Source organism: Thamnophis sirtalis, unplaced genomic scaffold, assembly GCF_051295495.1.
Source record: "Thamnophis sirtalis isolate CommonGarterSnake01/CBP01778 unplaced genomic scaffold, rThaSir2_p1.2 scaffold_2, whole genome shotgun sequence".
In the NCBI taxonomy this organism is placed as follows: domain Eukaryota; kingdom Metazoa; phylum Chordata; class Lepidosauria; order Squamata; family Natricidae; genus Thamnophis; species Thamnophis sirtalis.
This window is the reverse complement of record NW_028261382.1, coordinates 144,489,024-144,515,597: the sequence shown is the minus strand read 5'-3', so window position 1 is coordinate 144,515,597 and position 26,574 is coordinate 144,489,024. Positions and strand designations below refer to the sequence as shown.

The 26,574-nt window shown below is 40.1% G+C and overlaps 2 protein-coding genes across 12 annotated transcripts in view; one reads left to right on the top strand and one right to left on the bottom strand.

Annotated features, from left to right (window-relative positions):
* Positions 1 to 11,637, bottom strand: part of CCDC178 (coiled-coil domain containing 178) — a 148,515-nt gene extending 136,878 nt beyond the window's left edge. For 2 of the 10 annotated variants that reach the window (XM_087707112.1, XM_087707113.1), the window contains exon 1: positions 11,385 to 11,535. Coding sequence is in view for 2 of the 10 variants with exons in the window: in XM_087707109.1 (XP_087563235.1) it covers positions 2,552 to 2,659 (108 nt within the window). In the remaining 8 variants the exon portion in view is untranslated. Of the gene's footprint in view, positions 1 to 1,983; positions 2,164 to 2,551; positions 2,696 to 6,015; positions 7,226 to 11,384; positions 11,536 to 11,565 lie in introns of those variants that run through there. The other 8 variants (XM_087707109.1, XM_087707115.1, XM_014064640.2 and 5 more) reach the window with 6 other exon arrangements.
* A 470-nt stretch (positions 11,638 to 12,107) lies between these two features.
* The window catches only part of ASXL3 (ASXL transcriptional regulator 3), a 137,588-nt gene continuing 123,121 nt past the window's right edge, over positions 12,108 to 26,574 (top strand). For both annotated transcript variants that reach the window (XM_087707108.1, XM_087707107.1), the window contains exon 1: positions 12,108 to 12,170. In XM_087707108.1, the coding sequence (XP_087563234.1) occupies positions 12,117 to 12,170 (54 nt within the window). In that variant the 5' untranslated portion in view covers positions 12,108 to 12,116. The remainder of the gene's footprint in view (positions 12,171 to 26,574) is intronic.

Here is a 26,574-nt window from a genome sequence, read left to right as displayed (position 1 = left end):
AATATTTAGAATTAACTAGAAGCAAAGTTATAAAAACACTAAGATGAAATTGTTAACAAAGTAATCATGCTGTATGTAAGAGTACTGTATTCCACCATATTACAATAATCTGCTAGCTGCATTTAGAACAGATGAAGACATGCTTATATTCCTTCATTTCCATTTTTTCCTCTCTCCTACTTTTCTCCGCTGTAATCAATTGGGGAAAGAATTTTAAATTCAACTAAGTGATTGGTCTGAATTCCCCCTGGATTGGAAGGATATTAAAAATGATTGGTATGCAGCACATCCATTTTAAGGCTTTTCAAAAGTACATTCTGACAATGAAGACTGAGAGATATATGAAATAACCCTTTCAAATTATTTTCAGGTGCTGCTGTATGGTCCTAACAACAGTGTAGCACTGGTTTTATATATTCCTTCAGTTATTGTTTTATCCACTGCATCTATCTTGCTGTAGGTTGCTTGGCCTGGGGTCTTGATAGGAACCTGCTATATTGGGGGTGGCTGAGTAGAGAAGATCTCCATCTCAGACTATACATCATCTTGGTTTTTAGCTTTTCTATTTAATTCTTCTAATTTTAGTTTGTTTAGTTTAGTTTTTTAACTTTTTATCATATTGTAAGCCACACTGAGTAACTGCACCAGTAAGAAAGAAATTTAATAAACAAATAAAGGCAATCTAGATTGAATTACTAAAGCTTTGTTCTATGACTGCTCTTCTTGTTTACAGAAGAGTCGATAGACACTTTAATAAATCTGAATGTCTACCAAAACTTGTAGAGCAAACAGAAATCTATTAACCCACTGATCTGCTGTTTAAATATACTGATTAAACATCCATCTATGTTAGTTGGCGTAACCACATATATAAGAATACTATTCCTTTCTATAGACATATATACTGATTAGCACAATTGACATGTTTGTGTTTTGGATTTTGGTGCTTTTTAAAGGACTGATCAGAAAATAAGCATCTCTTTTATATTTATTTAAATGTAGCAGGTAAAATATTTCAGCATTTTATCAGAAAATAGGATTATACTTATATTTGACAAATAAATAAAACATGTCTAAAACATGATAAAAGAGCATTTTAAAAATGCATTTTCTTCTTGTTAGAATATTTTTACCAAATGTTTTGCTTTTAATTAAATGTTTAATTTAATTAAATGTTTTGTTTTAAATTATGTCAGTTTATCATTATATTTTAACTATTTTATCCTCTATTTTTTAAGCAACAAAACAAAAAAGTATATAAAATAATTTTGCTTAAGTATATTGTCTTTACTTCAGTATGTCTAATTAGTTTTATTTTATACTTTCTGTCAATAATTAGGAATGTAGCAATGTGGGTTTTTTTCAAACATATGGAACAATTAAACTAATTTTCAATGTGCAGTTACTATGGAAACTAGAATATCTTAAAAGTGTTACAAATTAAAATGCCCTTTTTGCATTAATATGCTTTTTTTTTAAATGTGAATGTTTACAAAAATGTTAAAATTAAAAAAAATATCTACAGAGGACAAAATTACTATGGGCATATTTTCATGCATGTGAAGATTTGTTTGGAAGAAAATATGATCAATTATTCAAAGTAAAATGGAAACCTGAAATGGGCAGTTAAAAAGTTAGCATTTTGTAAAAATGTGTAATATAGTATAAAATATCTGACACTGTTTCAAGTCCAATTCAATTTGATTTTGAAGGGTGATTTTTAACTTTTAAATATACAAGGGTATGCATATATAACAATAATTCTCACTAGCTAGAAATCACTTTAATGGGATTAATGCAAATCTATAGGAAACTATTATGAAGTACAAAAACCTCAAATTTTGTAAAATATGGGTACAGAGAAAGTCGACAGTTCGAATCCCTAGTATAGGTCTCCTGCGTAAGCAGAGGGTTGGACTAGATGACCTTCAAGGTCCCTTTCAACTCTGTTACTGCTATTATTATTTGCTGTCATCCGCTTACAAATTCCTGGTTTTCCTCACAAAATCTAATCCCTTCATTTCCACACTACAGCCGCGATGCACGACCAAAAGCCTAGGCGTCCTGAACTAACTTTGGTATATTTCAAACCCCGAGTCACGGCCGCCATTTTTATTTTTTTGACTATATTCTAATGACGCCCCGATGACAGGTTAGGAGACAAGGAGTTCGACCTATCGCGTTATGGAACCATGGTCCAAAAGAAACTCGGCTCCGCCTTCCGGGTAAGATAAGGTCAAACGGGCTCGAGTATCCTGAATCTCGGCCAATAGAGGCAACAAAACGGGAAGTAGGGCGGAGCTCTAGGATCTCAGCGCCCCTCCTCCAAGTCCCACCCAGCCGGGCTCCCGGTTGGAAACACGTGCGAGCTTCTGCTCATTTCCCGCCACAACAGTCACGTGAACACCGATCTCAAGTTCTGGTGGTCCTCGGGCCCCTCTCCGTCCACCCGTCTAGCCAGGAGCCGGGCTCAAATCCTTGGCCTGCCGCTGCCTCAGGGTACCCGGCTCCCCCGTCACCAGTTTCCTGCTCTTGCCGCGGTGACACCAACCACGATTCGCTTTTGGCGCTTGTACTTGTAAGCTCGGCCTTGCCATTCCCTTCTTTCAGCTGCCCGCGTTGCGTGCTGTAGTCTGGGGTTCGTTATTCCTGTCTCCATGACAACAACGGCTACACGCTTCGAAGAAGCTTGTGCGGCCCCGCAGCAACACTCCTCCCCCTCGTTAGCACAACCCCAGCCTAGAAGGGGCGGACGGGAAGCACGGCAGCGCTCCTTACCGTTTCTCTACTCGAAGCGATCGTGGACCAGGAAGGGCGGGTTGTTTCCTAGCGCTAACACTCGGCGCAGTTTTAAAACAATGGAAATTTTCAGATTTTCATAATCTGAATCTACCGATTATCCTCATTAATTTTTTTAAAGATAGAATCGTAGAGCCCCCTCCCCCCTTTTTTTAAAAATGTAGATTTTATAATCTAACTAAACCTTCCTCAACTTGGCTCCTTGGTTCCAAATAGGTTGGAACTGCAATTCTTAGAATCCAGTGTCCACATACCTATCAGTATATACATTTCATTAGATTAAGGTGACCAGATTTTCAGATTGGTAAAGAGGGCCACCTTGGGGGGGGGGGGGGGGGGGCTTGATTAGAAATTTTATACGGAGCAACGAAAATTTTCAAAAATAGTATTGTAATATTTTTTTATTTCAACATAACTACAATTTACAAATATAAATTGTAACTCTTGCCAAACATCAAAATTTTGATCGCATGACCATGAGGATGCTGCAACGGTTGCTAAGTGTGAAAATGGTCGCTAAGTGTGAAAAATGGTCATCAGTCACTTTTTTCAATGGCATTGTAACTTTGGTCACTGAGCCCATTATACCACCTTTCTTGCCACAGTTCTTAAGTGAATAACTGCAGCTGATAAGTTAGTAACATAAGTGAATCTGGTTTCCCCATTTGACTTTGTCAAAAGGCAATTAAAATGACCCCAGGACACTGAAACCATCATAAATACGAATCTGTTGCCAAACATCAAAATTTTGATCGCGTGACCATGAGGATGCTGCAACGGTCACTGTGAAAATGGTCGCTAAGTGTGCAAAATGATCATCAGTCACTTTTTTCAATGCCATTGTAACTTTGGTCACTAAATGAACTGTTTGAAAGCTAAGGCTAGCTTGCATTATAATGCCTTATGCTAGCTTACATTTTCAAGAGAGAGAAGCTAAACTCCTTATTAGAATTGAAATAGAAATGAGTAGAGTAGAATGCCCCCTTTAAAAAAAGTAAGTTTTTTTTTTAATGACTCAATGCAGCCAAGTTCATTATATGGCATCATGCAAGCCTTGCCACATCTTATTATGCCATCATCGCTATATCTCTTTAGAAAGTCTACACAAATATAGTTTGTAAATCCCCCTATATTGCTCCTTTCCCATGACTCCTGATGCTGGCAAGTAGATTGCCCTTGCCCACAGAAGCTCAAGAGGAGAAAATTGGATAAAGCACACCTTAGTCATGCTGGATGAAAATTTAAATTTCTAACTTGCCTCTTTTTTGGGGGGGGGGGGCATCAAGGCTGTCCAGGAAGACCAGCAGAATAATAATTTTTAAAAAAGAGATAGACTTAATACGATAAATAGAGAAATGTGTAGAGAAATTTAAAGAATGAAGAGGGATGGATGAGTTTTAAAGAGTCTGGGGTTGCAAAACGGGGGTTATTAATCTCTCTCTCTCTCCCTCCCTCCCCCTCTCTCTCCCTCCCTCCCTCCCTCCCTCCCTCTCTCTCTCTCCCCTATTTTCCCCATAACAGCAACCCTGTGAGGTGTGAATTGGGTTGGTGATTAGTCCGAAGTCATTCAACCGGCTTTCATGCCTAAGGTACGACTAGAATTCACAATCTCCTGGTTTCTAGTCTGCCATAACCATTAGACCAAACTATTACATTTTAGTATCCATGCAATAGATGACTAGATGTTTTATTACAATTATACATAGTGCAAAACCACATTCTGCAGATTTTCAATATTTGCATTGACTGAAGAACAGATTCTTACAAATTTTCACATGGCAGAATATAATTTATCACCCAATAAGTTAAAGAAAAACAATAGTAAGAAAGGCAGCTAATCTTCAGTTACAGCTCTAATCAGTATCAATATTTAATCCTTTTTGTCATTTAATGGACATTTCATCTTTTGTCCACTGAATGAATAATGGCTGGAAACTGACCAAGGAGAGATTCAACCTAGAAATGAGGAACTTTCTGACAGAACAATCAACCAATGGAACAGCTTGCCTTCAGAAGTTGTGGGGCTTCATCATTTGAGACTTTCAAGAAGAGATTGGACTGCCATTTGTCAGAAATGGTGCAGGGTCCCCTGCTTGAGCAGGGGGTTGTACTAGATGACCTATGAGGTCCCTTTCAACTCTGTTAATCTGTTAAAGTTTAATGATAGCCTTGTGTTTAAAACCTATTCCAAAATTGTTAATGCATGTAAAATTACCACAATTTTTATCCTCCTGGGGAATGAAGGTAAGTTAAGGACTTATCAGTATGATGGGCATGTTACTGATACTCACTTATACAGTTGTTGCAATAGACACTTGATTGTTGATTTTCTGTTCTCTTAATGAGTGTTTTATTCTAAACTTAACAATAATATGATAATTTGTAACTTTCTGGTTTCAATTGGCTTACCTTCTCTGATGTCATAGAAAACATTTGCAAGCCTTATCCTAGAGCACCTTAGTACGTCAAGGAAATCTTAGAATATGAATGTCAAAATCTGTGACCAGCCTATGTGAAATTGAACCCCCTCAACTATGTCAGTACTCCATGAGTTTTTGAAATATGCTGTGTTAGTACAGATCAGCTCAGTGATCTTGGAACATTTCGATGAAAAAAGATAGACAACATGCTGTGCCTATATATGTGGTGGGTTTAAGCAATGCATCAGTATTTCAGATATATAATCTTAAAATTCATAAATGAACATGAGCAGTAAGCAGAATAAAATAGTAATAAATATTGTATCATTATAATACAGATTTTGTACTATCATGAAAAATATCCCATTTCTAATACTTTTTTCAATGATTGTTTTTCCTAGTATATAGAATACTTGTTTATGTTGCAAACATTTTATAAATATCTTTCCTTGAGAGTTAAGGGATATTTAAGAATGAGAGAGACATTAGTTTTTTTTTAAAGTCTAAAAACTGGATTTGAAAAGCAGACATGCTGATTTATGCTTTTTTATTTTTAGAAAGTGAATCTTATACATACACATACACATACACATTACACATACACATACATACATATGCTTTATGTTAATATCTATTATTTCAATCATTTTATATAGGGCCAAAATAATTAATAAATGGTTACTGACACAAAAGCAATGACTGGCAGTCTTAAAATTGGATGAAAATACCAAACGTTGTCATTTGACAACTTTAAATTAAATTTGGAGGTGGAGAGAGAACAATACTTAATACATACCGGTAACTCCTGAAGGAATAAACCTTACAACAAGGAAGTGGTAAAAAGGAAGGAGTGCTGAGTAATCTGCAGGAGATATAGCAGGTAACCCTAAGAAAGTTAATTTATTAACAGACATGTATTTGGTATGGCAGAAAAATTGTATGAGCAATTTAAGGGTTAACAAAAAATTACTGAAGACCAAATGACCATTCCTTCCCAGGCAGATTATATGAGATTATAATAAATGGAGAAAATTTTTGCTAGGCATTGTGCTCTATGCATTTAAATCACATCTGTTTAATCTGTACACTATTTCATCTTATTTTAGCAATAAAATATAGTTGGTTAGAAAGATAAACTTAAAAACTATAATGCTAAAGAAAAGATAATTTAGCTATAATTAATAAGTAATTTACTCTGTGATTATGTGTGAAAGAATATAAATCTGGTTTGGGAAAAGAAATGAGCAATGAACCATTACTCAGCATTGAGAAAAAGTATGAGAAATAAATTTAATGTCCTGTTGATTTTGTTTGGTGCAAGAGGTGGTTTGGGAAAACTGACAGGTTTTCAAAATTTTATTATTGTGCCCTACAACAAGTCCATTCCTTTCCCTGCCTTTTTTTTTATCTTGTCAATCTTGAAGAGCGGATATAGTGTATCTTTTATTTCTGAACTGCAATACACTATTCAATATAATAATTTCTTCAGAAAATTAACTTGCACTTACTTCCACATCCTTAAATCAAGAGAATGTTTGCCTTTGAAATGTAAATAGTGCAACTTCATAAAAATTTCTTCTCTGAAACATTTTTTCAGTTTCTCTTGTCACATTCTGAATCATATTGAAGGAATAAAGTAGAAGAAAGATACAGCACTTTGAAGATAACAGTCTGAATTAACATAGTTAAATGTAAAGGTCAACTTCTCTTTAATATTAATTCAAATATGAGGAATCCCCAATGTAACTAATTGGTTATAGTATAAAAATAATTTTCAATATTGAAAACAAGCCACATTTCTGAATTTTAAATGTGCCAAGTGGATTTTATTATGCATCGGGGTCAGGTAAAGCATGCCTAAAATTACATCAGCAATTTACATATACGTTGAGTTGGCCAAATGACTAATTGAAAATTTTTGGGGCAAGTTGAAACTGTATCTTCAAATTGCCATAAATATGTATGTGCTTAATCTGTTTGACTAGCATTCTGCCAAGGGCTACAGTAGCTTATAGCAGTGTTTCTCAACCTTGGCCACTTGAAGATGTCTGGACTTCAACTCCCAGAATTCCCCAGCCAGCATTCGCTGGCTGGGGAATTCTGGGAGTTGAAGTCCAGACATCTTCAAGTGGCCAAGGTTGAAAAACACTGGCTTATAGTACACCAGGTATATACTTGGAAGGATGTATATCTAGAAGTAAATCTGTATAATCATTCAATCAGTACATGTTGCCTATCAAATCTATGTGCCTATTTTGCTAATACAGTTGGGGGAAAGTATAAACCATGAAGCAGATTTTTTTTCCTTCTGGTTTTTAATAATTATGAGTTAGCACAAATAATGATGGCATTATTGCTGAAAACCATGAAAAAATACAAATGAGAGGACAACTCACAGCCAGAGCTGTAAAAGTGATACTTTTGAAGATTTGAACATTCTTTCACCTCCCTCTATTGCCTAATAGTTTTTTAAATTAGTGAATGTAACCTAATGACCAGTTGTTTGAGTGATTAACCTATACAATCTACAGCTCACCAACCTTTATTACCTTCTGTATACCTTCTTACAAAATATCTTACAGTTTTCTTCTTACCTTTTTGTAATCTCAAAATCTTAGGAAAATAATTATATAATGGAAGCAATGAATGTTAGATCGTTGTTTCCTATTAAAAGTAGGCTATAAAAGATATATAAATATCATTATTGCTGATATAAATGGTTATCAACAAATACGTTGAAGTAATAGTGTTTTAAAATACTTCATTTATTTGTTATGTTCAATACTTTTATAGTACCTATTAACAATAAACCCTATGAGGATTTAAATTATAAAATACAAAAGATGCAAAATAGATATATTGAAAACAATTAAAAATAACTTAAAAGAAAAACTACTCTATACAGGCACTAACTATATTAGTTGTGCTGTAGTGATAAGATATAACTACAAATATTTCTCATTTCGGTTCTGATATATTAATTCACTTCATATAATTCCTGAATTAATGGTTTATGAAGGTGGATGAACTGCAGATTCAAAAAATCCTTTGTTATCACATACTAGTTTCTTTGCCTTCATACCTCATATGGCTTTCTTGCTATATTTAAACTAAAGCTCAGATTAATATCAGTTGGAAACCTCAGAAAATTTATACTCCAAATTAGTCTACGTGTAAATATTTTGCACAACAATAATTATGTGTACAATAATTATACAATTATCCCAAAGGATTATGAAAAAGAAAAGAAAGCAGCAATGTTAGCAACAATAGGAATATATAAAGAAATCCACAAACATTTAAAACTAGGATATATTTTTTTCGTAGCAATAGGAATGACATTCTAATTTATTATCTGCTCTTTGATATCTCTTGTATGTTACTAAACCAACCTTGACATCAATAATGTAATTATGTTATCTCCAAAATAACATAATATTTAGTTCATTAACTAGATTGCTTAACCAATTAATTAGAACACTGATTAAACAAAGAATGCTGAATGTAACTGTGTCTCTTCTACAAATTCATAGCATGAAGGGACCTTGACCTGGTCCACAGTCATAAATGTCACCATACAAGAGAACCATAGCAGATAGAAGACATGATTGAATCTTGTATTGACTGTTGAGATATAAAAGAGTTATAGAAAAAGAAATAATTGAAGGACAGAGTTGAGTTACAGCAGAGGTACCATGTTGCATAAATAGTCAACTTTTTACTGATTTATTTTTATTTTATTGACGTAATCGATTGATCTCATGTATCATTATTCTGGATGGCATACAAACAATTATAATTATTTCAGAAACTTTCAAAAAATATTATAAAGGCTACGAGAGAGCATTAGATTATAAACAACGGAGCTACCTTATCAAATTACTATTCCCTTGCAACTGCCAGGATTGGTCACAAAATCAGATATTAAGGGACTTCCAGAAGGTCAGAGATGTAGCAAATCTCACCTCAGGAGATGATGTTCCACAGGCAGTACCATGGCAGAAAAACCTCATCTTTTGGGTCCTAACAATTCTAACAGATGGGACTCACAACCTCCCTCTTATGCCAGACCTGACAAGATGGGCAGAAATAATTGGAAAGAGGCAGTCCCTCAAAACTTCCTCTTTGCGCTATGTATTCAAAATGGACAACGGTCTCTCTGTCTCTCTGTCTCTGTGTGTGTGTGTAGATATATATGTATGTATACAGCATGTATATTATGTAAGTATATGGGTAAGATATATACTTTCTTTTGAGAGCAGGCAACAGAATTTCATTTTTAATGTGTGCCAGTGTACTCACAATAAAAAAATGACAATAAAGGTTATCTTAATCTTAAATAACTCAACATCATGCCATGAAGAGCTTTAAAGGTCAGAACCAACACCTTGAATTAGACTCAGAAGCAAGCTGGCAACCAATGCAGCTCGTAGAGCAGAGATATATATGTGTGCTGCACACACACGTGGGAGCACATATAACTTCCTATGCCACTGAATTCTGTAGCAGCTGGAGCTTCAGAATACTTTTCAAGGGCAGCCCCCTGTAGAGCACATTACAATAGCCCATCTGGGAGGTGACCAAAGCATGTGCAACCAAGAGTAGAATAATAAATAAAATCATTAGTTTTAAAGTTTTTAAGTCCTTTTGATGAAAACTTTTGTGTACTAAAATTAGAAGTGGAAGACGTAAGGTTACCTAAATTACCATCGCCTTTTTATTAGAATTCCAGTTATAGCCTTAGTGTCATTGATTAATTGTTCAGTGCTTAACTGAGCATTACTGAATCTGCAAAGAAAATTTAAAAAATCAGACCAGCCTTCACAGTTGTACTCCACTGAAATCACACTTTGGAACGATCTCCCCGTGGAGATTCGTACCCTCACCACCGTCCAGACCTTCCGCACAGCCCTCAAGACCTGGCTATCCCGTCAGACCTGGGGATAAAGATCGTAATCTGTCCCCACCCGAATGATGAATGAACGTTGTGTACTATTTTTACTTATGTATCGTTTTATGTTTACTGTTTTGTACCCCCCTCCCTATATTTTGTAAGCCGCCCTGAGTCCCCTCAGGGAAAAGGGCGGCCTATAAATAATAATCAAACTAACAAACTAACACTGCCCCAATCCATTTGTCACATAATTGCCAAACATTATTCTGGATTTCTATTATGGTTTTTGTTAAAATCTACATAACTCCATAGCATTGCTATAGCTACTGTTACTTTAATAATCATTACATTGCTTTCATAGTTTACTTTCTCTTGAGAGCTCAAAGAATCATTTATGGATATGTGTCCTCCCGCCTTCCCACTATATTCCCAAACAGCAAATTTATATTGGACAAGACAGAATAAGTGCTTGGCTCATTCTTACCTAATCATCTCTAAGGAGAATAAACGTACACAGGGATTTCTCTGATCCTGGCCCAAGACAGTAGCTTCTATACTATTTTATTTTCTAACTAGACCACGCAACGATGTTAAAAATGGCAAAGTATTTTGAACCTAAAATGTTCCCAAGTTAACACGGGGAAAATCTAGGTTTTCTTTGTTAAATGAGATAGCGGCCAGATTCTTTATTGCCTGCAAAGGTACAGCGAACCTTCAGAATGTATCGGGACCTAGACACATAACTGCGGAATAGATGAAAGTTACATCGCTCGGTAAGGAGGAGCGAATAGCGAGTGGAAAAGGCACATGCAGGAAGGAAATACACTCAAATCGTTGAAGATTCCACTCATTCAAAGAGAAAACGTTTTGGAATCTTCTAAAACTGACAAAATCTAGTGATTCATATCGCGAACGTCTCCGGAATCCGGGAGAGAAGGGAAGATATAACCTATCCCCATCTCTATTTACGTCACTGTTCATTGAAGCGGAGGGGGGAGGGAGGTTGGACCTTCTGTAGTTTTCTAATAACTGGATGAGTATATGGAACGACAGAAGTATAACCCATCTGCTGCCGACAGCCGTGTTCCTAAGCTCCGCACCTGGTCACGGAGACCGAAATCTGGGAGAACGCACAGCAGGCGGCAGCAGACGGCGGCGGTGGGTGGAGGGCGGATCCACTCCACACGCCCCCTTCCTTCGGCGTTTGGTGCCGTAGGGAGTTAAGAATCCGAGGGGGCGAGCAGGTGGGGGGGGGATCAGACCTGGCTTACCCGGCTACTCTGGGCTTGCTGGAGATGAATACGACGGAAGAGCATTCGACACTACTTGTTGACGCCCTGGCCCCACCTGGAACTTGGAACCGGCCATGGTGGGATGTACTGTTGACAAAAAAAAACCCCTTCTTTTCTGTTAGCTCCCACAAACCACAAGACCCGGCATACAAACGATTACCTTCAAAACGAAAACACACACTGTACTCGTAACAAACACAAACGCAGCGCTTGGGCGTATTGCACGTTGGGACATGTAGTCTTGACTTAACGATTTCCCCTATTTGTAGAACGAACAGGGCAGCGGGGAGGGAGACTAGAGTGGGTTGAATAGAGGGTCTTCACAAGCTCTCGCGAGATCTGCGGCAGGCCTTTTCTCTGCGTCTCGTGCGGTTTGCTCGCGATCGCGGCCGCCTCGGCTGGGATGTTTTGTGCAGTCGCCATTCCCTTATGTGACGTCATAGTGCATTGTTGTGACTTGCGTAGCGGAGCATCCCTCAAGCTGTCAGCTGTGTCGCTGCCGCCGCCGCTACTGCGGGAGTGCGAGCCCGAGACGGCCCAGCCCTCCACCGCTCTGTCGCTCCCACGCCCCTCCCGCAGGGGTTCTAGAACTCCACGTCACCGTATCATTGTCTGTGCGGGACCCTCGGGCTCCCCCTCCTTCCCCCCGCCCGTCCCTGCACGTTCCATTCCGCCCCCGCCCCCCTCGAATCATCTCAATGAGATGCAAACATGAAAGACAAGAGGAAGAAGAAGGACCGCACCTGGGCCGAGGCTGCCCGCCTGGTAGGTGCGACCCTAGGCTTTGTGCGTGCGGCGGGGCCGGCCCGTCCGCCCGGATAGCTGGCTGCCTGCCTGCTGTTCCCGGGGCGAGTCGGGGAGGCGCCTAGTGCAGCCCACTCCCGACCCGAGCTCGTTGCATTGTTGCAGTCGGTAGGGGATGCTGGAGTGACCGTGCGGAGCTGCGCCTCGGAGTGCCGGAGGTGCGGGATGAGACGGGAAGCGGAGGCTGCGTTCTCGTGGTGGCGGAACAATGTTCCGTGCGAAAGTCTGCTCACCGGGTGTCTCTGGGAACTACTTTGTTCGTGGACGGTCTGCATGCCACGTTCAGTAGCTAGGTAGTTTGCTAAAGAAGGACTTCTGGTGTTAAAAGGCTGCGCAGCGAGAGGCGCCGGGAGTTAAAAAGAAAACCCTCACAGTACTCTGGGTCCTACTTACTCCTCTTACTCTTGAAGTAAGATCTGGCGACTCTTCCTTAGCCATAAGCACTCTTAATAGTTTGCGGGAAATCCCACCACGAAGTGGCAGACAGAAGAGGAAGAATTTCCTCGACACCTGTGCACTCACTATAGAGATGGGGCATGATGCCTGCCTTTGGGGTTGAAGAGAAAGATTGCAGTCTCATCCCGTTCAAACTCCTCCATAGTGCTTGAATTAATGCATGCATGCATTTATTCATTCATAATTATTAGGACTGTTTTGTGTTTGTGTATGCCTGTGTGGGTGTATGACAGCTTGGAATAAGGGGATCACTTCTTTTCTGATTGTGGAATTTGAAGTCCATAATGTGCTCATTTTATTTCTAAACTCATGCAAGTAAAAAAAACCCATTCCTTTCAAGGGGTAAGAAATAACCTCTGGTTTGAAATAACATTGATGTGAGAGAACAGTTTCTCTGTAGCTGTATGAGAAATGCTGTCTGATATATGAACAACTTAGTTTCAGTTGTATCTTCATGTCTAAGAAGAAGTGCTGCTTCCTTGTCTTAATATGAGCTGCCGAGCACATTTCTCCATAATATGTATATAAAAGTGGGACATTCTCCATAATTTTCTAAGTTTGCAGAAAAAGAAGGTATATCTCTAAGCAAAGAATTAAGGAATCTCTCTTCCTTCTAATCCTCACGTATTGGTGAAACTAATATTCCAGAATGTACCCACTTTCTGGTATGTTTGTGTTAGATGTCAAGGAATTTTCTTGCACAGGTAGACTTTATCCTTTCTGTCTTCTCAGAAAAAAAATTATATTTCTCAAACAATTTTTCCCCAAAATTTTTCAGCAGAAATAAACCTGTCATTTCTTTCTTACCCATTTCTTAGTGATATGTTGCATTTTCTAAAAAACATGATTTTCAGATTTGGAATAGTGGTCTTTAAATGCTGAAAATTAAGATGATGTACTTTCTGGGAAAATTCCATTGAATTCAGTGGGATTTAATATAAACTGTTAAATATTGCTGTACATAATGGTGGGTTTATTTATGAAATTTGGTTTCAGGAAATAAGTTGAAAATAGCTTCTTATTGTTAGCTTTTTGGTAACTTACCTGTGATGACATTCATTTGTTCCTGTGCCATGTATGTTACCATGATAATATATAATTCCCAAACACAGTAAAATATAAGTATCAATACTGTAGCCTATTTATATTATTTGTTTCTAGATTGTCTATAGTTTAATAGGGAAGCTATTTTATTTTTATCTGTTGTACAACATAATGATCTGCACTTCACTCTTACAACTATAGATTGTCCTTTTTTTATCCCTCTGTGTCAGTTTTGACTTCTGGTGACTGCCAGAACTGGCTCTGCAGTTTTCTTGGTGAGGTTTTTTGGAAATGGTTTGCTATTGCTTCTTACCTAGGGCTGAGAGAGAGTGACTGGCCCAAGGTCCCAGCTTGGCTTCATGTCTAGGGCAAGTCTAGAACTCACAATCTTTCAGTTTCTAGCATGGTGCCTTAACCACAACCAAACTTACTCTCTATAGAAAGTCTACATACAAGTAAAGCAAAATAGCTTAAATTCAACTTAACAAGTTTACATTGAAATTAAGTTCACACAATTCCCATTGAAGAATAAGACCTGGTCTGGATTGCAATCATCAGTCACGTAATTTTCTAAGAATGCCTCTGGGATCTATTCAAACCAGAAATATTTTTGGAAATAAAGTTCATGTTTGTAGTTTGCATGGAGTTTCCCATTCATATTTTACTAATTAAAGGAATATTTTACAAATTGAAAAGACAAAGTGCCAAGGAACAGGTTGGGTGTGTTATCACCAATGGGTGCCATGGATGCTATTTCTATAAGAGCTTTTATTTTTCTGACAAGTGCAGATTAATTCATTATGTGCTATCAAGTTGCTGTTTTCATATATGACCAGTTTAAGCCAAGGATTCTATTAAGGTGATCTTCATATGCAGGACTAGATAAAGGCTGAAAGACCATCCTTCTGTACATTTCAACTTGGATCTTAATAAAAAAGAAAACCGGTACTTTGTGTGTATGCTGTGATAACATTTTTAAAGACTTTCTGAAATGTATTGAAAGTAAGTTAATATTACCTGGTTCCTATTAAGGTCAAAGTAAAACACTTGATCATGACTAATCCATTAATTTCAATGTGACCTAAATGTAGCTAACTTTTTACTGATCTAACCCTATAGAATTGCATTACTGTTTATATTTAAAAGTTCTTCCAGTTCTTCACCTCGAGCAATATCCATAACAAGCCATAATGTCAAAATGTCATAGCACTAAGGATGTAACTTAGAACTTGTATTTGATATCTGACACAAGCATATAAATTATGTAATTTATATCATGATCTGAGTCATCATCTGTTCCCTATAACAATAGCAATAGTACTTAGACTTAAAGTATATGCTGCTTTACAGCCCTCTAAGTGGTTTACAGAGTCAGCATGTTGCCCCAACAATTTGGATCCTCATTTTACCCACCTTGGAAGGATAGAAGGCTGAATCAACCTTGAGCCTGTGATATTTGAACTACCAAATTGCAGGTAGCCGGCAGTCAGCAGAAGTAGCCTGCAGTATAACCACTGTGCCACCATGGCTCACCCTATGCTCCCTTTCTGTGGATGTCTAGGCCCCTTCCCTGTGTGCAAATTTTACTGTGTGTGGTGGTCTCTCATGAGGAATAAGACATTCAGCCAAGATGTCTCGGGATGAGAGCTCAGAACAGACTCTGAAGCCCCCTTTTATTCTTATTACACTCATTAGCATACAATGTTATCACTTAGGGCCAGAGCTTGCCTGTGGCCAGTTATTTTTAGGATTCATTCATCCTGTTTTCCACGATACACATAAAGGCTATCCAAAATCAAATTAAAGGGTAAATGGGGAAAAGTCTGAAAAGCCAAAATCGTAGCGGCAGGTTCAGCACGTTGAGCAGAGGTTTGAGGTGGGGTGGTTTTTGTGTGCCAGGATCCATCCTGTTGCCACACACAAGAACCATATGTTTTTCCCCCATCCACAAAAAGCGTCAACGAATCCGAGAGAGGGGAGGTTACCAAGGAAGTAGACAGAGAAAGGGGAACGTTAAGGAAAAGTTGAAAACGGGGATCAGAAGGTAGATGACAAGACACAAAACCCGACCAATTGGCCAAGGAAAGTTGTAAGACATCAGATGTGGCCAAAAGGGGTTCCCAAACAGTAAGAGAAACGAGGACATACAAATCAGCAAGATCAAAACCAATAAGGCATTTAGCTCGAAAGCGAGCCTTATTTATTAAAAGAGCCATTAAATGAGGCTGGGAACTGATGGACTTACGTGGGGTATGAGGGAGGTGTAACCATTCTACAACGTAAACTTTTTTGTCATGGCATTGTATAAGCACCCCAGTGGGTAACAGAGGAGTAGCAAAAATTGCCAATGAGAGTGGGTGGTCTGGTAGAGCTCGATCCACCCAATGGGTGGTCATTGCCTCATTTATTAAATTAAACACTTGCTCCTGGGCCGGAGTAAGAATTACAATAGAAGAGGGGTCTAAAGGTCCCTTTAATGCCATAAATAATGGGGCTAATTGTGTGGTGGTAAGAGCCAAAAAGGGTCTTACAAAATTTATGGTGCCTAAAATTTACTGCAAGGCAACCAAAGTCAAAGGCGAGGGTATTTTGATGGAGGGTATTACCGGAGATGAGTACGAGGCCAAAACCTTATGGCCTAAGTAGGAAAAAGGTTCATGGGTCTGAATCTTGTCTGGGGCTACTTGATGACCAAACGTGGCCAATAATGTAACAAACTCCGATAGCACAAGTTGTACTGTACCCTTTGGGCCAGGGGCTGCAACCAAAATGTCATCCATATAATGGTAAACCAAAAAGCTAGGATGAGATTTATGGAAAGGTTGTAATGGAAAATCCACAAAAGTCTGACACATAGTAGGGCTATTAAGCATTCCCTTTTGTACTCGGACTCAAACACCACATACTGGGTTCCATTAAGCAACATCCCACCCACTCTCATTAAGAGCCGAGGTGGTGCAGTGGTTAAATGCAGCACTGCAGGCTACTTCAGCTGACTGCAGTTCTGCAGTTCGGCTGTTCAAATCTCACCGGCTCAGGGTTGACTCAGCCTTCCATCCTTCCGAGGTGGGTAAAATGAGGACCCGGATTGTTGTTGGGGGCAATATGCTGACTCTGTAAACCGTTTAGAGAGAGCTGAAAGCCCTATGAAGCGGTATATAAGTCTAACTGCTATTGCTATTGCTGTCCGAGCCAAATCTTTCCAATCCTGCGGTAGCAGTTGATAGGCACCCACTAGAGAATTAAGAAGTCCTCTGGAGTAGTGACTGGTAATTCCATAATCCTTTACCGCAGTTTTTAATTCTTTAATCATTACCAGAGGCACGGGTTCCCAGTCAAAAACAATACCTGCTTCTGTATTTTGGTATGTGACTGGAAACAACTCAGTATCCTGCAAATCGGAGGCGTCTAAACCTCCTTCTTTTATTGCTTTTTGATAAGCTCCTCTAATAATTCCTGGCTGTTGGGCATGGCCAGAGGGGCTGTCAGCAGTAGTCTGACAGCACGTGGGTTGGGAAAAACCCTCAGGAGCCATGGGTTGGCAAACCCATAAGTCTGGAGCAGGAGTTGTTAACATAACAGACGTTTGATAAGGAGGTGGATTCAACAACAGTTGAAGAGGGGATTCAGCATGTGTCTGAACCAATGTATAGGCAATTTTCCACAGACAAAGAACATCTGGGGGAGCCCTCGGAACTTGGTGGAGGACTGCGCCAATTTTCCTCCATGTCTCAGCTTTTAAGGAACCATGTTCCGGATAAGATGGACAGTTAGCCCAAACGTAGGCAAGCAATTTTACAGCCTCTGATTTAGAGAGAGGCTTGGTAGTTTTTGGTCTTGGGTGCTTAATTGCCTAAGCTCTTCAACATGAACTTTCTGAGCTGCAGTCATTCCACCCCCCCATACTTACGAATTAGAGTCAGTCGCCAGCAACGTTGTCGGGTACACCGAGCCTATTCCAGGCGGTAAGCAGAGGGTTAGCAGGGACGTATCCGTCGGCACAGGATCACGTCGGGGTCACCACGTGTGGTGGTCTCTCATGAGGAATAAGACACTCAGCCAAGATATCTCGAGATGAGAGCTCAGAACAGACTCTGAAGCCCCCTTTTATTCTTATTACGCTCATTAGCATACAATGTTATCACTTAGGGCCAGAGCTTGCCTGTGGCCAGTTATTTTTAGGATTCATTCATCCTGTTTTCCACATTCCCATGCGCTTTCATTGTTTCGTGTACACTATGGCACATCATATGGGAGCAGGTCTCTGCCATTATTCCCACACTGTGCATTAATTTTACTTCTGCATACTCTATCTATCTGCATGGCCATTAACTTCCCTTTGCTTTCTTATTCCTTTTTTTCTGAGCATTTTCATCTCCAATTATCCATGTGTATACTTGTCTACTACCCATCAGTCAAGGGTGTTAAAAACAGAGGATCTTGGTGAAATTTGTAAAAAAAAATATATGTGCAAAATGCATTCAAAATAATTCATGAGTCATATTCTTCCTTGCTGCTGTTGCTTCTCCCTAATTTGATAATCACAGAAATAACCAATAAAATCTCATCCAATGTATACTTTTCATGGAGTTTAAAAACTGTCATTTGTAATGGAACTTTATTGCCATAAGGGAATTACTTAAATAATGTTGGTTATTGAATGGTCCAGTAGTATTTAAAAGCAGTGAAGATATAAATGGATCTATAACATAATAGCAAAAGAAGTCATGCCGTGTGTAGGAAGTTGTTTTTAATCCTTGAAATTTCCAGTTAAGTCAGGATAGGAAAATTATTACCTACTAAATGTTCATGAACTAACGCTCCTATTATCATTTAATTTTTTGGCTAGAACTATTAGATACTGTATCTAGCAATTTCTAGCAATGAGCTACGAATTTCTTGTCATTGAATTATAGAATTTGTGATGAAGGTATGTAAGCTTTGTAAACTATCTTTATAATCACATCTGAAAGGCCGATTAATCTAAATAAATTGTTTGCTTGCATTTTTATAAATCCTGTAACAAAAAATCAGAAACCTGCTCAAATTAAATGTAAACATTAAAGCTATAATATGAAATAAATTCTGAACCAAAGCATAATCTCTCATTCTCAAAAATGCTATGCATGAGAAAAGAAATTCAAATCCAACACAGGCCATATGTAACATTGTTTCCATAGCCTGTTCTTTTTTAGCTGTTATTTTGGTTTACAGTTATTCTACTACTTACAACTGTGGTTGCACCTGAAATCTTAATAGTTAAGCAAAATGGTTATTAAGTGAGGTGCCACATGACCACTTTGCTGAACAATTGCAACCCCAGCATTCACAGGCGTGGTTGTTAAGCGACCATAACAGTCAAGTGGAGTGCCTGGGAGAGGGTTCCCATGGTGGCATGGGGATTGAATGTGAATGTTGCACCACATTTGAAGGCCTGGGACTCTCCCTGATCTACCAAGTCTGGGAGTCTCAGGTTCTTACCAGTCCTCCCCATACCCAGGTCCACTTTGCATTGTTCTCCAACTGCTGACCTCCAAGGCCATCTGTTCCATCCTGCAAGAGGACCCCATTCTTGTGATGGTTCTGAAGGCCCTTTCTCCAAAATGAACAATTGGGGAGGGGAAAATGGTAGCTAATGTTAGCCTTCTGAAAGATTCAGAAAGTTGGAATTTGCTACCATTTCACCAGATTTGAGTCTCATTCTTACAGCACATAGGAAGATTTTCCCTTCCTGTATGGAAAGAAAGGGAAATCATTCAGTGCACTTAGGAATGAACCTTGAATCCGCTGCTCCCTACTGGCTTCCCCATTGACTTTCTGGGGAAACTGGCAGAGAAGATGGCAAATTATGATCACATAATTGCAGAGCATTTGGCAATTGATTGTCAGTGCAAATAGACTGTGAAGCTGGTTACATGATCATGAAGTGGGGCATTGTGATCATTTATAATGGCAAGAGATGCTTTAAGGGCCCTAAAGCATGCATTCTGAGCCCATCATAAATGGTCATAAATTGTGGATTAATAATAATCTGGGATGTTTTTACAAAGTATTTACTGATAGACATCTTGTTGCTTATTTTGTTTTCTTAGTATCATTTATTTCTGGCTTTATTGAATCAATCACTATTCTAGTGAAAAGTATATAGTTGAGACTTATAGATTCTCCAGCAATGGCTCTTCAATTATTTGATCAATGCTTGTACTTCAAAATGAAATAAATTCTGCATTACTGCTTACTTACCCCATAGAAGTACTTTACAGTACTTACTAACTTTACAACTTTACTTACTAACTTTACAGCTTACTTACCCCTCCTATCCCACAGATGGGGCAGGTGAACATACAAATGTAAAGCATTCTTGAATATAGCAAAGGCATTTCTAGTTACAAGGCCTTCTTGTGCCACTAGAAGATTAAAGAACACATGAAAGTTAGAGTTATATTTGTCAGTGCAGAAGGGCTTTCTTTCTTTTTTATACACGTGTGAGCATACATACTTTTAATATATCTTTATATGACATATAGTAGTTATCTGCAACTATTCTGGGGCATACCTAATCTAAGAAACCTAATCTAGTTCTCCTATATGCAATTAATACATTGTATATGTCTAATCTCTTATTGATTGATATATATCGTTCCATTTTTATGTATGTAGTCATCAACTGAACTGGATTTTAATTTCATGTATACCGCAACTGAGACAGAAATTATAGCCAAAAAGCATTTTCTTGATTTCTCCTCTCAGACTTATTAGCATGTCTATAATTTACTTTAAAAATCATGTAGTATTGCATGTGTAATATTATTAATGTGAACAACTTGATTCTTTTTCATTGAGAAGAGAAAAATAATTGTATGCAAAGAAAAAACAATAATTTGATTGCATATGCTACACCTTTTATTTATTTACTTACTTTTTAGTGGTAGATCATCACATTTCTCTTGGATTCATGTGTTATTCTCAAAATTATGTGAAATATGATTGGAACATACTTCAAAGACTGGTTTAGAGCTACAGTTAGAGGAATAACATACATGCATGCATGCATGCATACATACATACATACATACATACATACATACATACACTTAGTATCTCCCGATAGGCAATGGGAAATTCCAATACAAGTTGACAGAAAGGAAAAGCATACTATACTAGATGAGTTAATAATTTGATAAGTCAACTTCCTTTATTAATTGTATGTCTGAGGTGAGTTTATTTCCTGCCTAAAATCACATTCTTCATGTTTATGCTGATAAACCTGCACTTTTAACTGCTAAGGCATGATTTTATATCACATGGGCTTAAATCAGGAAGAGACAAGTGGAATCCAAAGTATTTATGTAAATGATTGTTCATGGAAATATCCTATCTTACTACATTCCAATTTCTAGCTTTTCTTCAGAACTAAATCTTTAGAATCATCTCTATGACCTCTCAATAACCACAATTTGCATTTTTCTTTTTGAAAATAAAAAAAGCAGATAAGGGCCTGTGTTTCAAAAAGGCACTTTGTTTGTTAGTTTTGTAAATTTAGAATATGTGGAAAAGCTTTATAAATTATTCTCCTGAAAAGTGCTGAGACTTGAGGTCTCACATTTTGTTCATAAGTAATCTGTACTTATGAACAGAAAGACCCAATTTTGGTCTTTTAGTTTATGTTATTATAATTTTCTACTGTGCTGTTCTTTTCTATTAATTTACTAATTAGTTTTCTACCCACTTTATTCTGATATAAGGCATGTTGCTGTAAACCTGTTATTCCTAAACTTATTAGAAATATTGTAGCATTGTATTGGCAAATATTTTTAAGAGAATAGATTAATTTTATGACATTGGCTGTTCTAATTAATACCATTAAGCTACAGTGTGGCTTAAGTACTGTTACATAACATGCTTATTTATTTGCCAAACTCTGTGCGCTGTCTACTCTTCTGATTTTAGGCAACTTAACAACATATGCAATAAGTGTTATAATAAGTGTTATATACTGGCAAACATCTGATAGTTTGTTCTAATTTTTTTTAATTTAATTAATTAATTGTTTATATCATTATAGTTAGAGATTGTGAGTTCTAGTCCCGCTTTGGGCACAAAGCCAGCTGGGTGGCCTTCGCCAATATTTTCTCTCAGCCCTAAAAAGGATGCAATGGCAAATCACTTCTGAAAAACTTTGCCAAGAAAACGTTAGGGACTTGTCCGGGCAGACTCTGAGAATTGCACATGATTAAAGAGAGGAATTTATTATTGTTGTTAATTTTACAGTTGTAAATAATTATGATGGTGAAAATATTTTAGAACATCTTTGCAATGGGCCCAATCATATTTCTAGTTTTTCAGAACCTGGAATATAAAGAGATACAACTTCAGTGGAAATACCGTATTTATCGGCGTATAACACGCAGTTTTAAAACTAAAATTGGAAGCTTAAACCCTGCCTGCGTGTTATACGCCGATCTCAGCCTGGCGGCAGCGTCACACAGACTGTGGAAGGAGGGGGAGGAGGAGGGAACCAAAGAGAGCTTTTACCGAGTCTGCGCCCCACAGCCAGGACCGTCCTGGCGCCTCCAGCCGCGTTTCTTCCTGCAAAGCCCTTCGGGCAACCCGAGAGTTCCGCTTGACGGCCTCCCCCCAGCCGCCGGAGAAGTTCCCTGCGCGGGGAAGCCGGTGCGCGCCGCTGGCTGCCTGGCCGCGCTTGGCTGAGCTCGCCGCCTTCCTTCGGTTTTTAATTTGCGAGGCCGTTGCGGATTGGCGGAGGGCGCCGGCTAATGGGGAAAGTCGCTCCTTTTCCAGCTGGCTCCGGCGGCTTTTGAACTTTTCTCCCCCTCGGTTTCTGAACGGCGGGAGCGGCATTCCCGGGGACCGGGTTGTGTGGGTGGGGGTTAGGCGTCGTTCCCGTCCCCCTCTCCCCCCCACCCCGGCTTCTCAAAGGCGCAGCAGTCCTGCAAGGTGTAGAGGTTGGGGATGGCGGAGACAGACAGACAGACAGACAGACAGACACACACACACACACACACACACAAGAAACGCGGCGTTTCTTCCTGCAAAGCCCTTCTGGCGTCAAGCGGAACTCTCGGGTTGCCCGAAGGGCTTTGCGGGGAAGAAACGCGGCTGGAGGCGCAAGGACGGTCCTGGCTGTGGGGCGCAGACTCGGTAAAAGCCTCTCTTTGGTTCCCTCCTCCTCCTCCTCCTCCTCCTCCTCCTCCTCCTCCTCCTCCTCCTCCTCCTCCTCCTTCTTCTTTCTGGAGCCCCTTCCTCAAAGATTTGGTACCAAAGCAATGGCGGTGAGGAAGTTGTGTCTTTTGGATTTTGCACTGTTGTCTTTTCAATGGTTCTCAGACTGGTTGAACCTTTAGCAGCTGGGGTGATATTCTTTACTGTTAAGGTTACAATTGGATGTGTTGGACAAATCTTAAAAGATGAAACTTTTATTAAAACGTTTGACTTAACTAAAAACGTCTTCCTTTTTCTTCTTCTTCTTAAATATGATTTATTTATTTATTTTTACTTCAGAAGTTTGATGACCGTTGTACAAACTAATCCAACCTAAATGTAGAGGAGGAGAAGAAGGGGGGGGGATTTAAAAAGAGCAGAGGAAAAAGAAAAGAAAGCATGAAGAAAACATAAAGAAAGGGATGGGAGGGAGGGAAGGAAGGAAGGCACTTTATGTTGAAACAGAAAATATTATATAAGGAAGAAAATGGAAATAACTTTTTGCTCAAAGAGGTGTTTTTTCATTTCATATTTGCCTTTTAAGAGGAGTTAATGTTATAATTCATGTTCTAATGTTATAAATTTTAATCCAACATTAAGTTCCGAGCTTCCAAGTCATTTATTTTTAATGAAAAAAATTTTTACTCAAATTTTTGTGTTAAAATGGGGGATGCGTGTTATACGCCGGTGCGTGTTATACGCCGATAAATACGGTAGATATGGACATTTGGTTCAGACAATTGTCTTTCAAGTAATGCAGTTCAGTGAGTTTTGAATTAGATACTTCAGCTTGATTCAGTTAAATTTTGCAAAGGGACATACCTATTATGGGTGGTTTCTGTGCTTAGTTGTTTTCTTACAGTTGTTTCATTACCAAACTAGATAACATCACCAGTGCTAGTTGAGAGTAGGGTTTGGTCTTATTATATACTAGTCTGACTCTGTCTCTCTCTGTCTCTGTCTTTCTCTTTCTCTCTCTCTGTCTCCCTCTTTCTCTCCCCTCTACACACACACTTTGGTAATGAAATGTTTGTAAGAAAACAACCAAGCTCCGAGAGCACCAAGGACTCCATAGTTCAATCCTGAGCTACAGTTATTCTCTTCTATCAGTACATACCTATTTTTATGTTACTCTACTCATTGAATCAAACTGACAATTCAGTTAAAGTTTGAATGAGTCACACTTGCATAATAACCAGTGGCTAAAAATGATGAAAGAATCATCATGGGAGATAATTGTAAATTCTTCATTTGCAAGTAGCAGCTATAATAAAGCATTATTAATAAATAGATTTTATGTGCTTTCTGTCCTACCTTAAAAGCATGAAGCCGAAGGAGATAATCTTTCAATAATATGGTAATTACTATATTAATCAGTTAACATTTAATATTTAAACGTACCTGCCTCCCAACTGCGTTGCAGCATCCCTCCCCTCGCTCCTCGAGTCAGTAGCCGAGCTGGCAGTTGAGCTCCCCAGGCTTATAGTTCTGGGGGACTTTAATCTGCCATCGCTCGGTGAACGCTCTGATGGGGCGCAGGAGTTCATGGCTTCCATGACAGCCATGGGCTTGACCCAGGTAATTCGGGGCCCAACTCATACAGCGGGTCACATGCTCGACCTCGTATTCCTCTCGGAGCAGTGGATGCGTGATCTTGGTCTGAGGGGTAATGAGATCATACCCCTGTCGTGGTCAGACCACTGCCTACTGAGGCTTGACTTCCGGAGGCCAAACCCCCACCGTAGGGAGGAGGAACCGACCAGGTGGTTCAGCCCCAGGCGACTTATGGACCCTTTGAGGTTCCAGACGGAGCTTGGGGTAATTCCTGACACTCTCGCCCACAGTTCAGCGGAGACTCTGGTTGACGCCTGGTATTCGGCGGCATCGGAGTCTCTTGACCGGATTGCGCCACTACGGCCCCTCCGGGTCAGCGGATCTTGGAGACCTCCTTGGTTCACCGAGGAGCTCCGGGAGAAGAAGCGCCGGAGGAGACGCCTAGAGCACCTGTGGAGGTCCGATAAGTCCGAGGCGAACCGAGCACTTCTGACTACCTGCACCAAGGATTACATCCGGGCACTAAGAGTTGCCAAAAGAACGCATATCTCCGCCTTGGTAGTGTCCGCCGAGTCACGCCCAGCCGCCCTGTTTAAGATGACCCGCTCCCTCCTCAATAGGAGGGAGGTGGGAGACCCCTTGCAGGGTAGGGCTGAGGACTATGCCCAGTTCTTGGCGGACAAAGTTGCTCGGTTTCGGTCGGACTTGGACTCCACCGCCGTAGATCCAGCCGAGACACAGGGGGATTACTTGGCAAACCATCTCTGGGTTGAGTTCCAGGATGTTGCCTCTGGGGATGTGGACAAGGCCATTCGAGCTGTAAGTGCCTCCACCTGTATTCTGGACCCGTGTCCCTCCTGGCTGGTTGCCAACAACAGGGAGGTGACACATGGCTGGATCCAGGCGGTCGTGACCGCCTCCCTTCGGGAGGGGCACTTCCCTGCCGCACTTAAGATGGCGGTAGTGAGACCCCTCCTGAAGAAACCATCCTTGGATCCAGCCATTTTAAACAACTATCGTCCTGTCTCCAACCTCCCCTTTATTGGGAAGGTTGTTGAGAAGGTGGTGGCCTTCCAGCTTCAACGGGCCTTGGAGGAAGCTAGTTATCTTGACCCCTTCCAGTCCGGCTTCAGACCTGGTTACAGCACTGAAACCGCTTTGGTCGCATTGACCGATGATCTCTGGAGGGCCAGAGATGGAGGCCATGCGTCCATCCTGGTTCTCCTTGACCTCTCAGCGGCTTTTGATACCATCGACCATGGTATCCTTCTGCGACGACTGCGGGAGGTGGGGGTGGGAGGCACTGTTTTGCAGTGGTTCTCCTCCTACCTCTCGGACAGGTCGCAGTCGGTGTTGGTCGGGGGGCAGAGATCGTCCCTGAGGCCCCTAACATACGGGGTGCCGCAGGGTTCGGTCTTATCCCCCCTACTATTTAACATATACATGAAACCGCTGGGCGAGATCATTCGGAGGCACGGGATAAAATACCATCAATACGCGGATGATACGCAACTGTATCTGTCCGCCCCGTGCCAACTCAATGAAGCGGTGGACGTGATGAACCAGGGTCTTGAGGCCGTTAAGAACTGGATGAGCGCTAACAAACTGGTACTCAACCCGGACAAGACCGAGTGGCTGTTGTGTTTCCCTCCCAACAATATTCCAACACTCAGGCTGGGGGGTCAAATTTTATACCCCTCAGATAGGGTCCGTAATCTAGGAGTCCTCCTGGATCCACAGCTGACTTTTGACCACCAGTTGTCGGCTGTGACCAGGGGGGCATTTGCCCAGGTTCGCCTGGTCCGTCAGTTATGGCCCTACCTGAACCGGGAGGCTCTTGCAACAGTCACTCGAGCCCTTGTGATCTCTAGGCTGGAATACTGCAATGGGCTCTACATGGGGTTGCCCTTGAAGTGCATCCGACGACTGCAGTTAGTCCAGAATGCAGCCGCGCGAGTGATAGTGGGCGCACCGCGGTTCGCCCACATTACACCCATCCTCCGCGAGCTGCACTGGCTACCTGTCGATCTCCGGGTGCGCTTCAGGGTATTGATGACCACCTTTAAAGCACTCCATGGTAGTGGATCTGGGT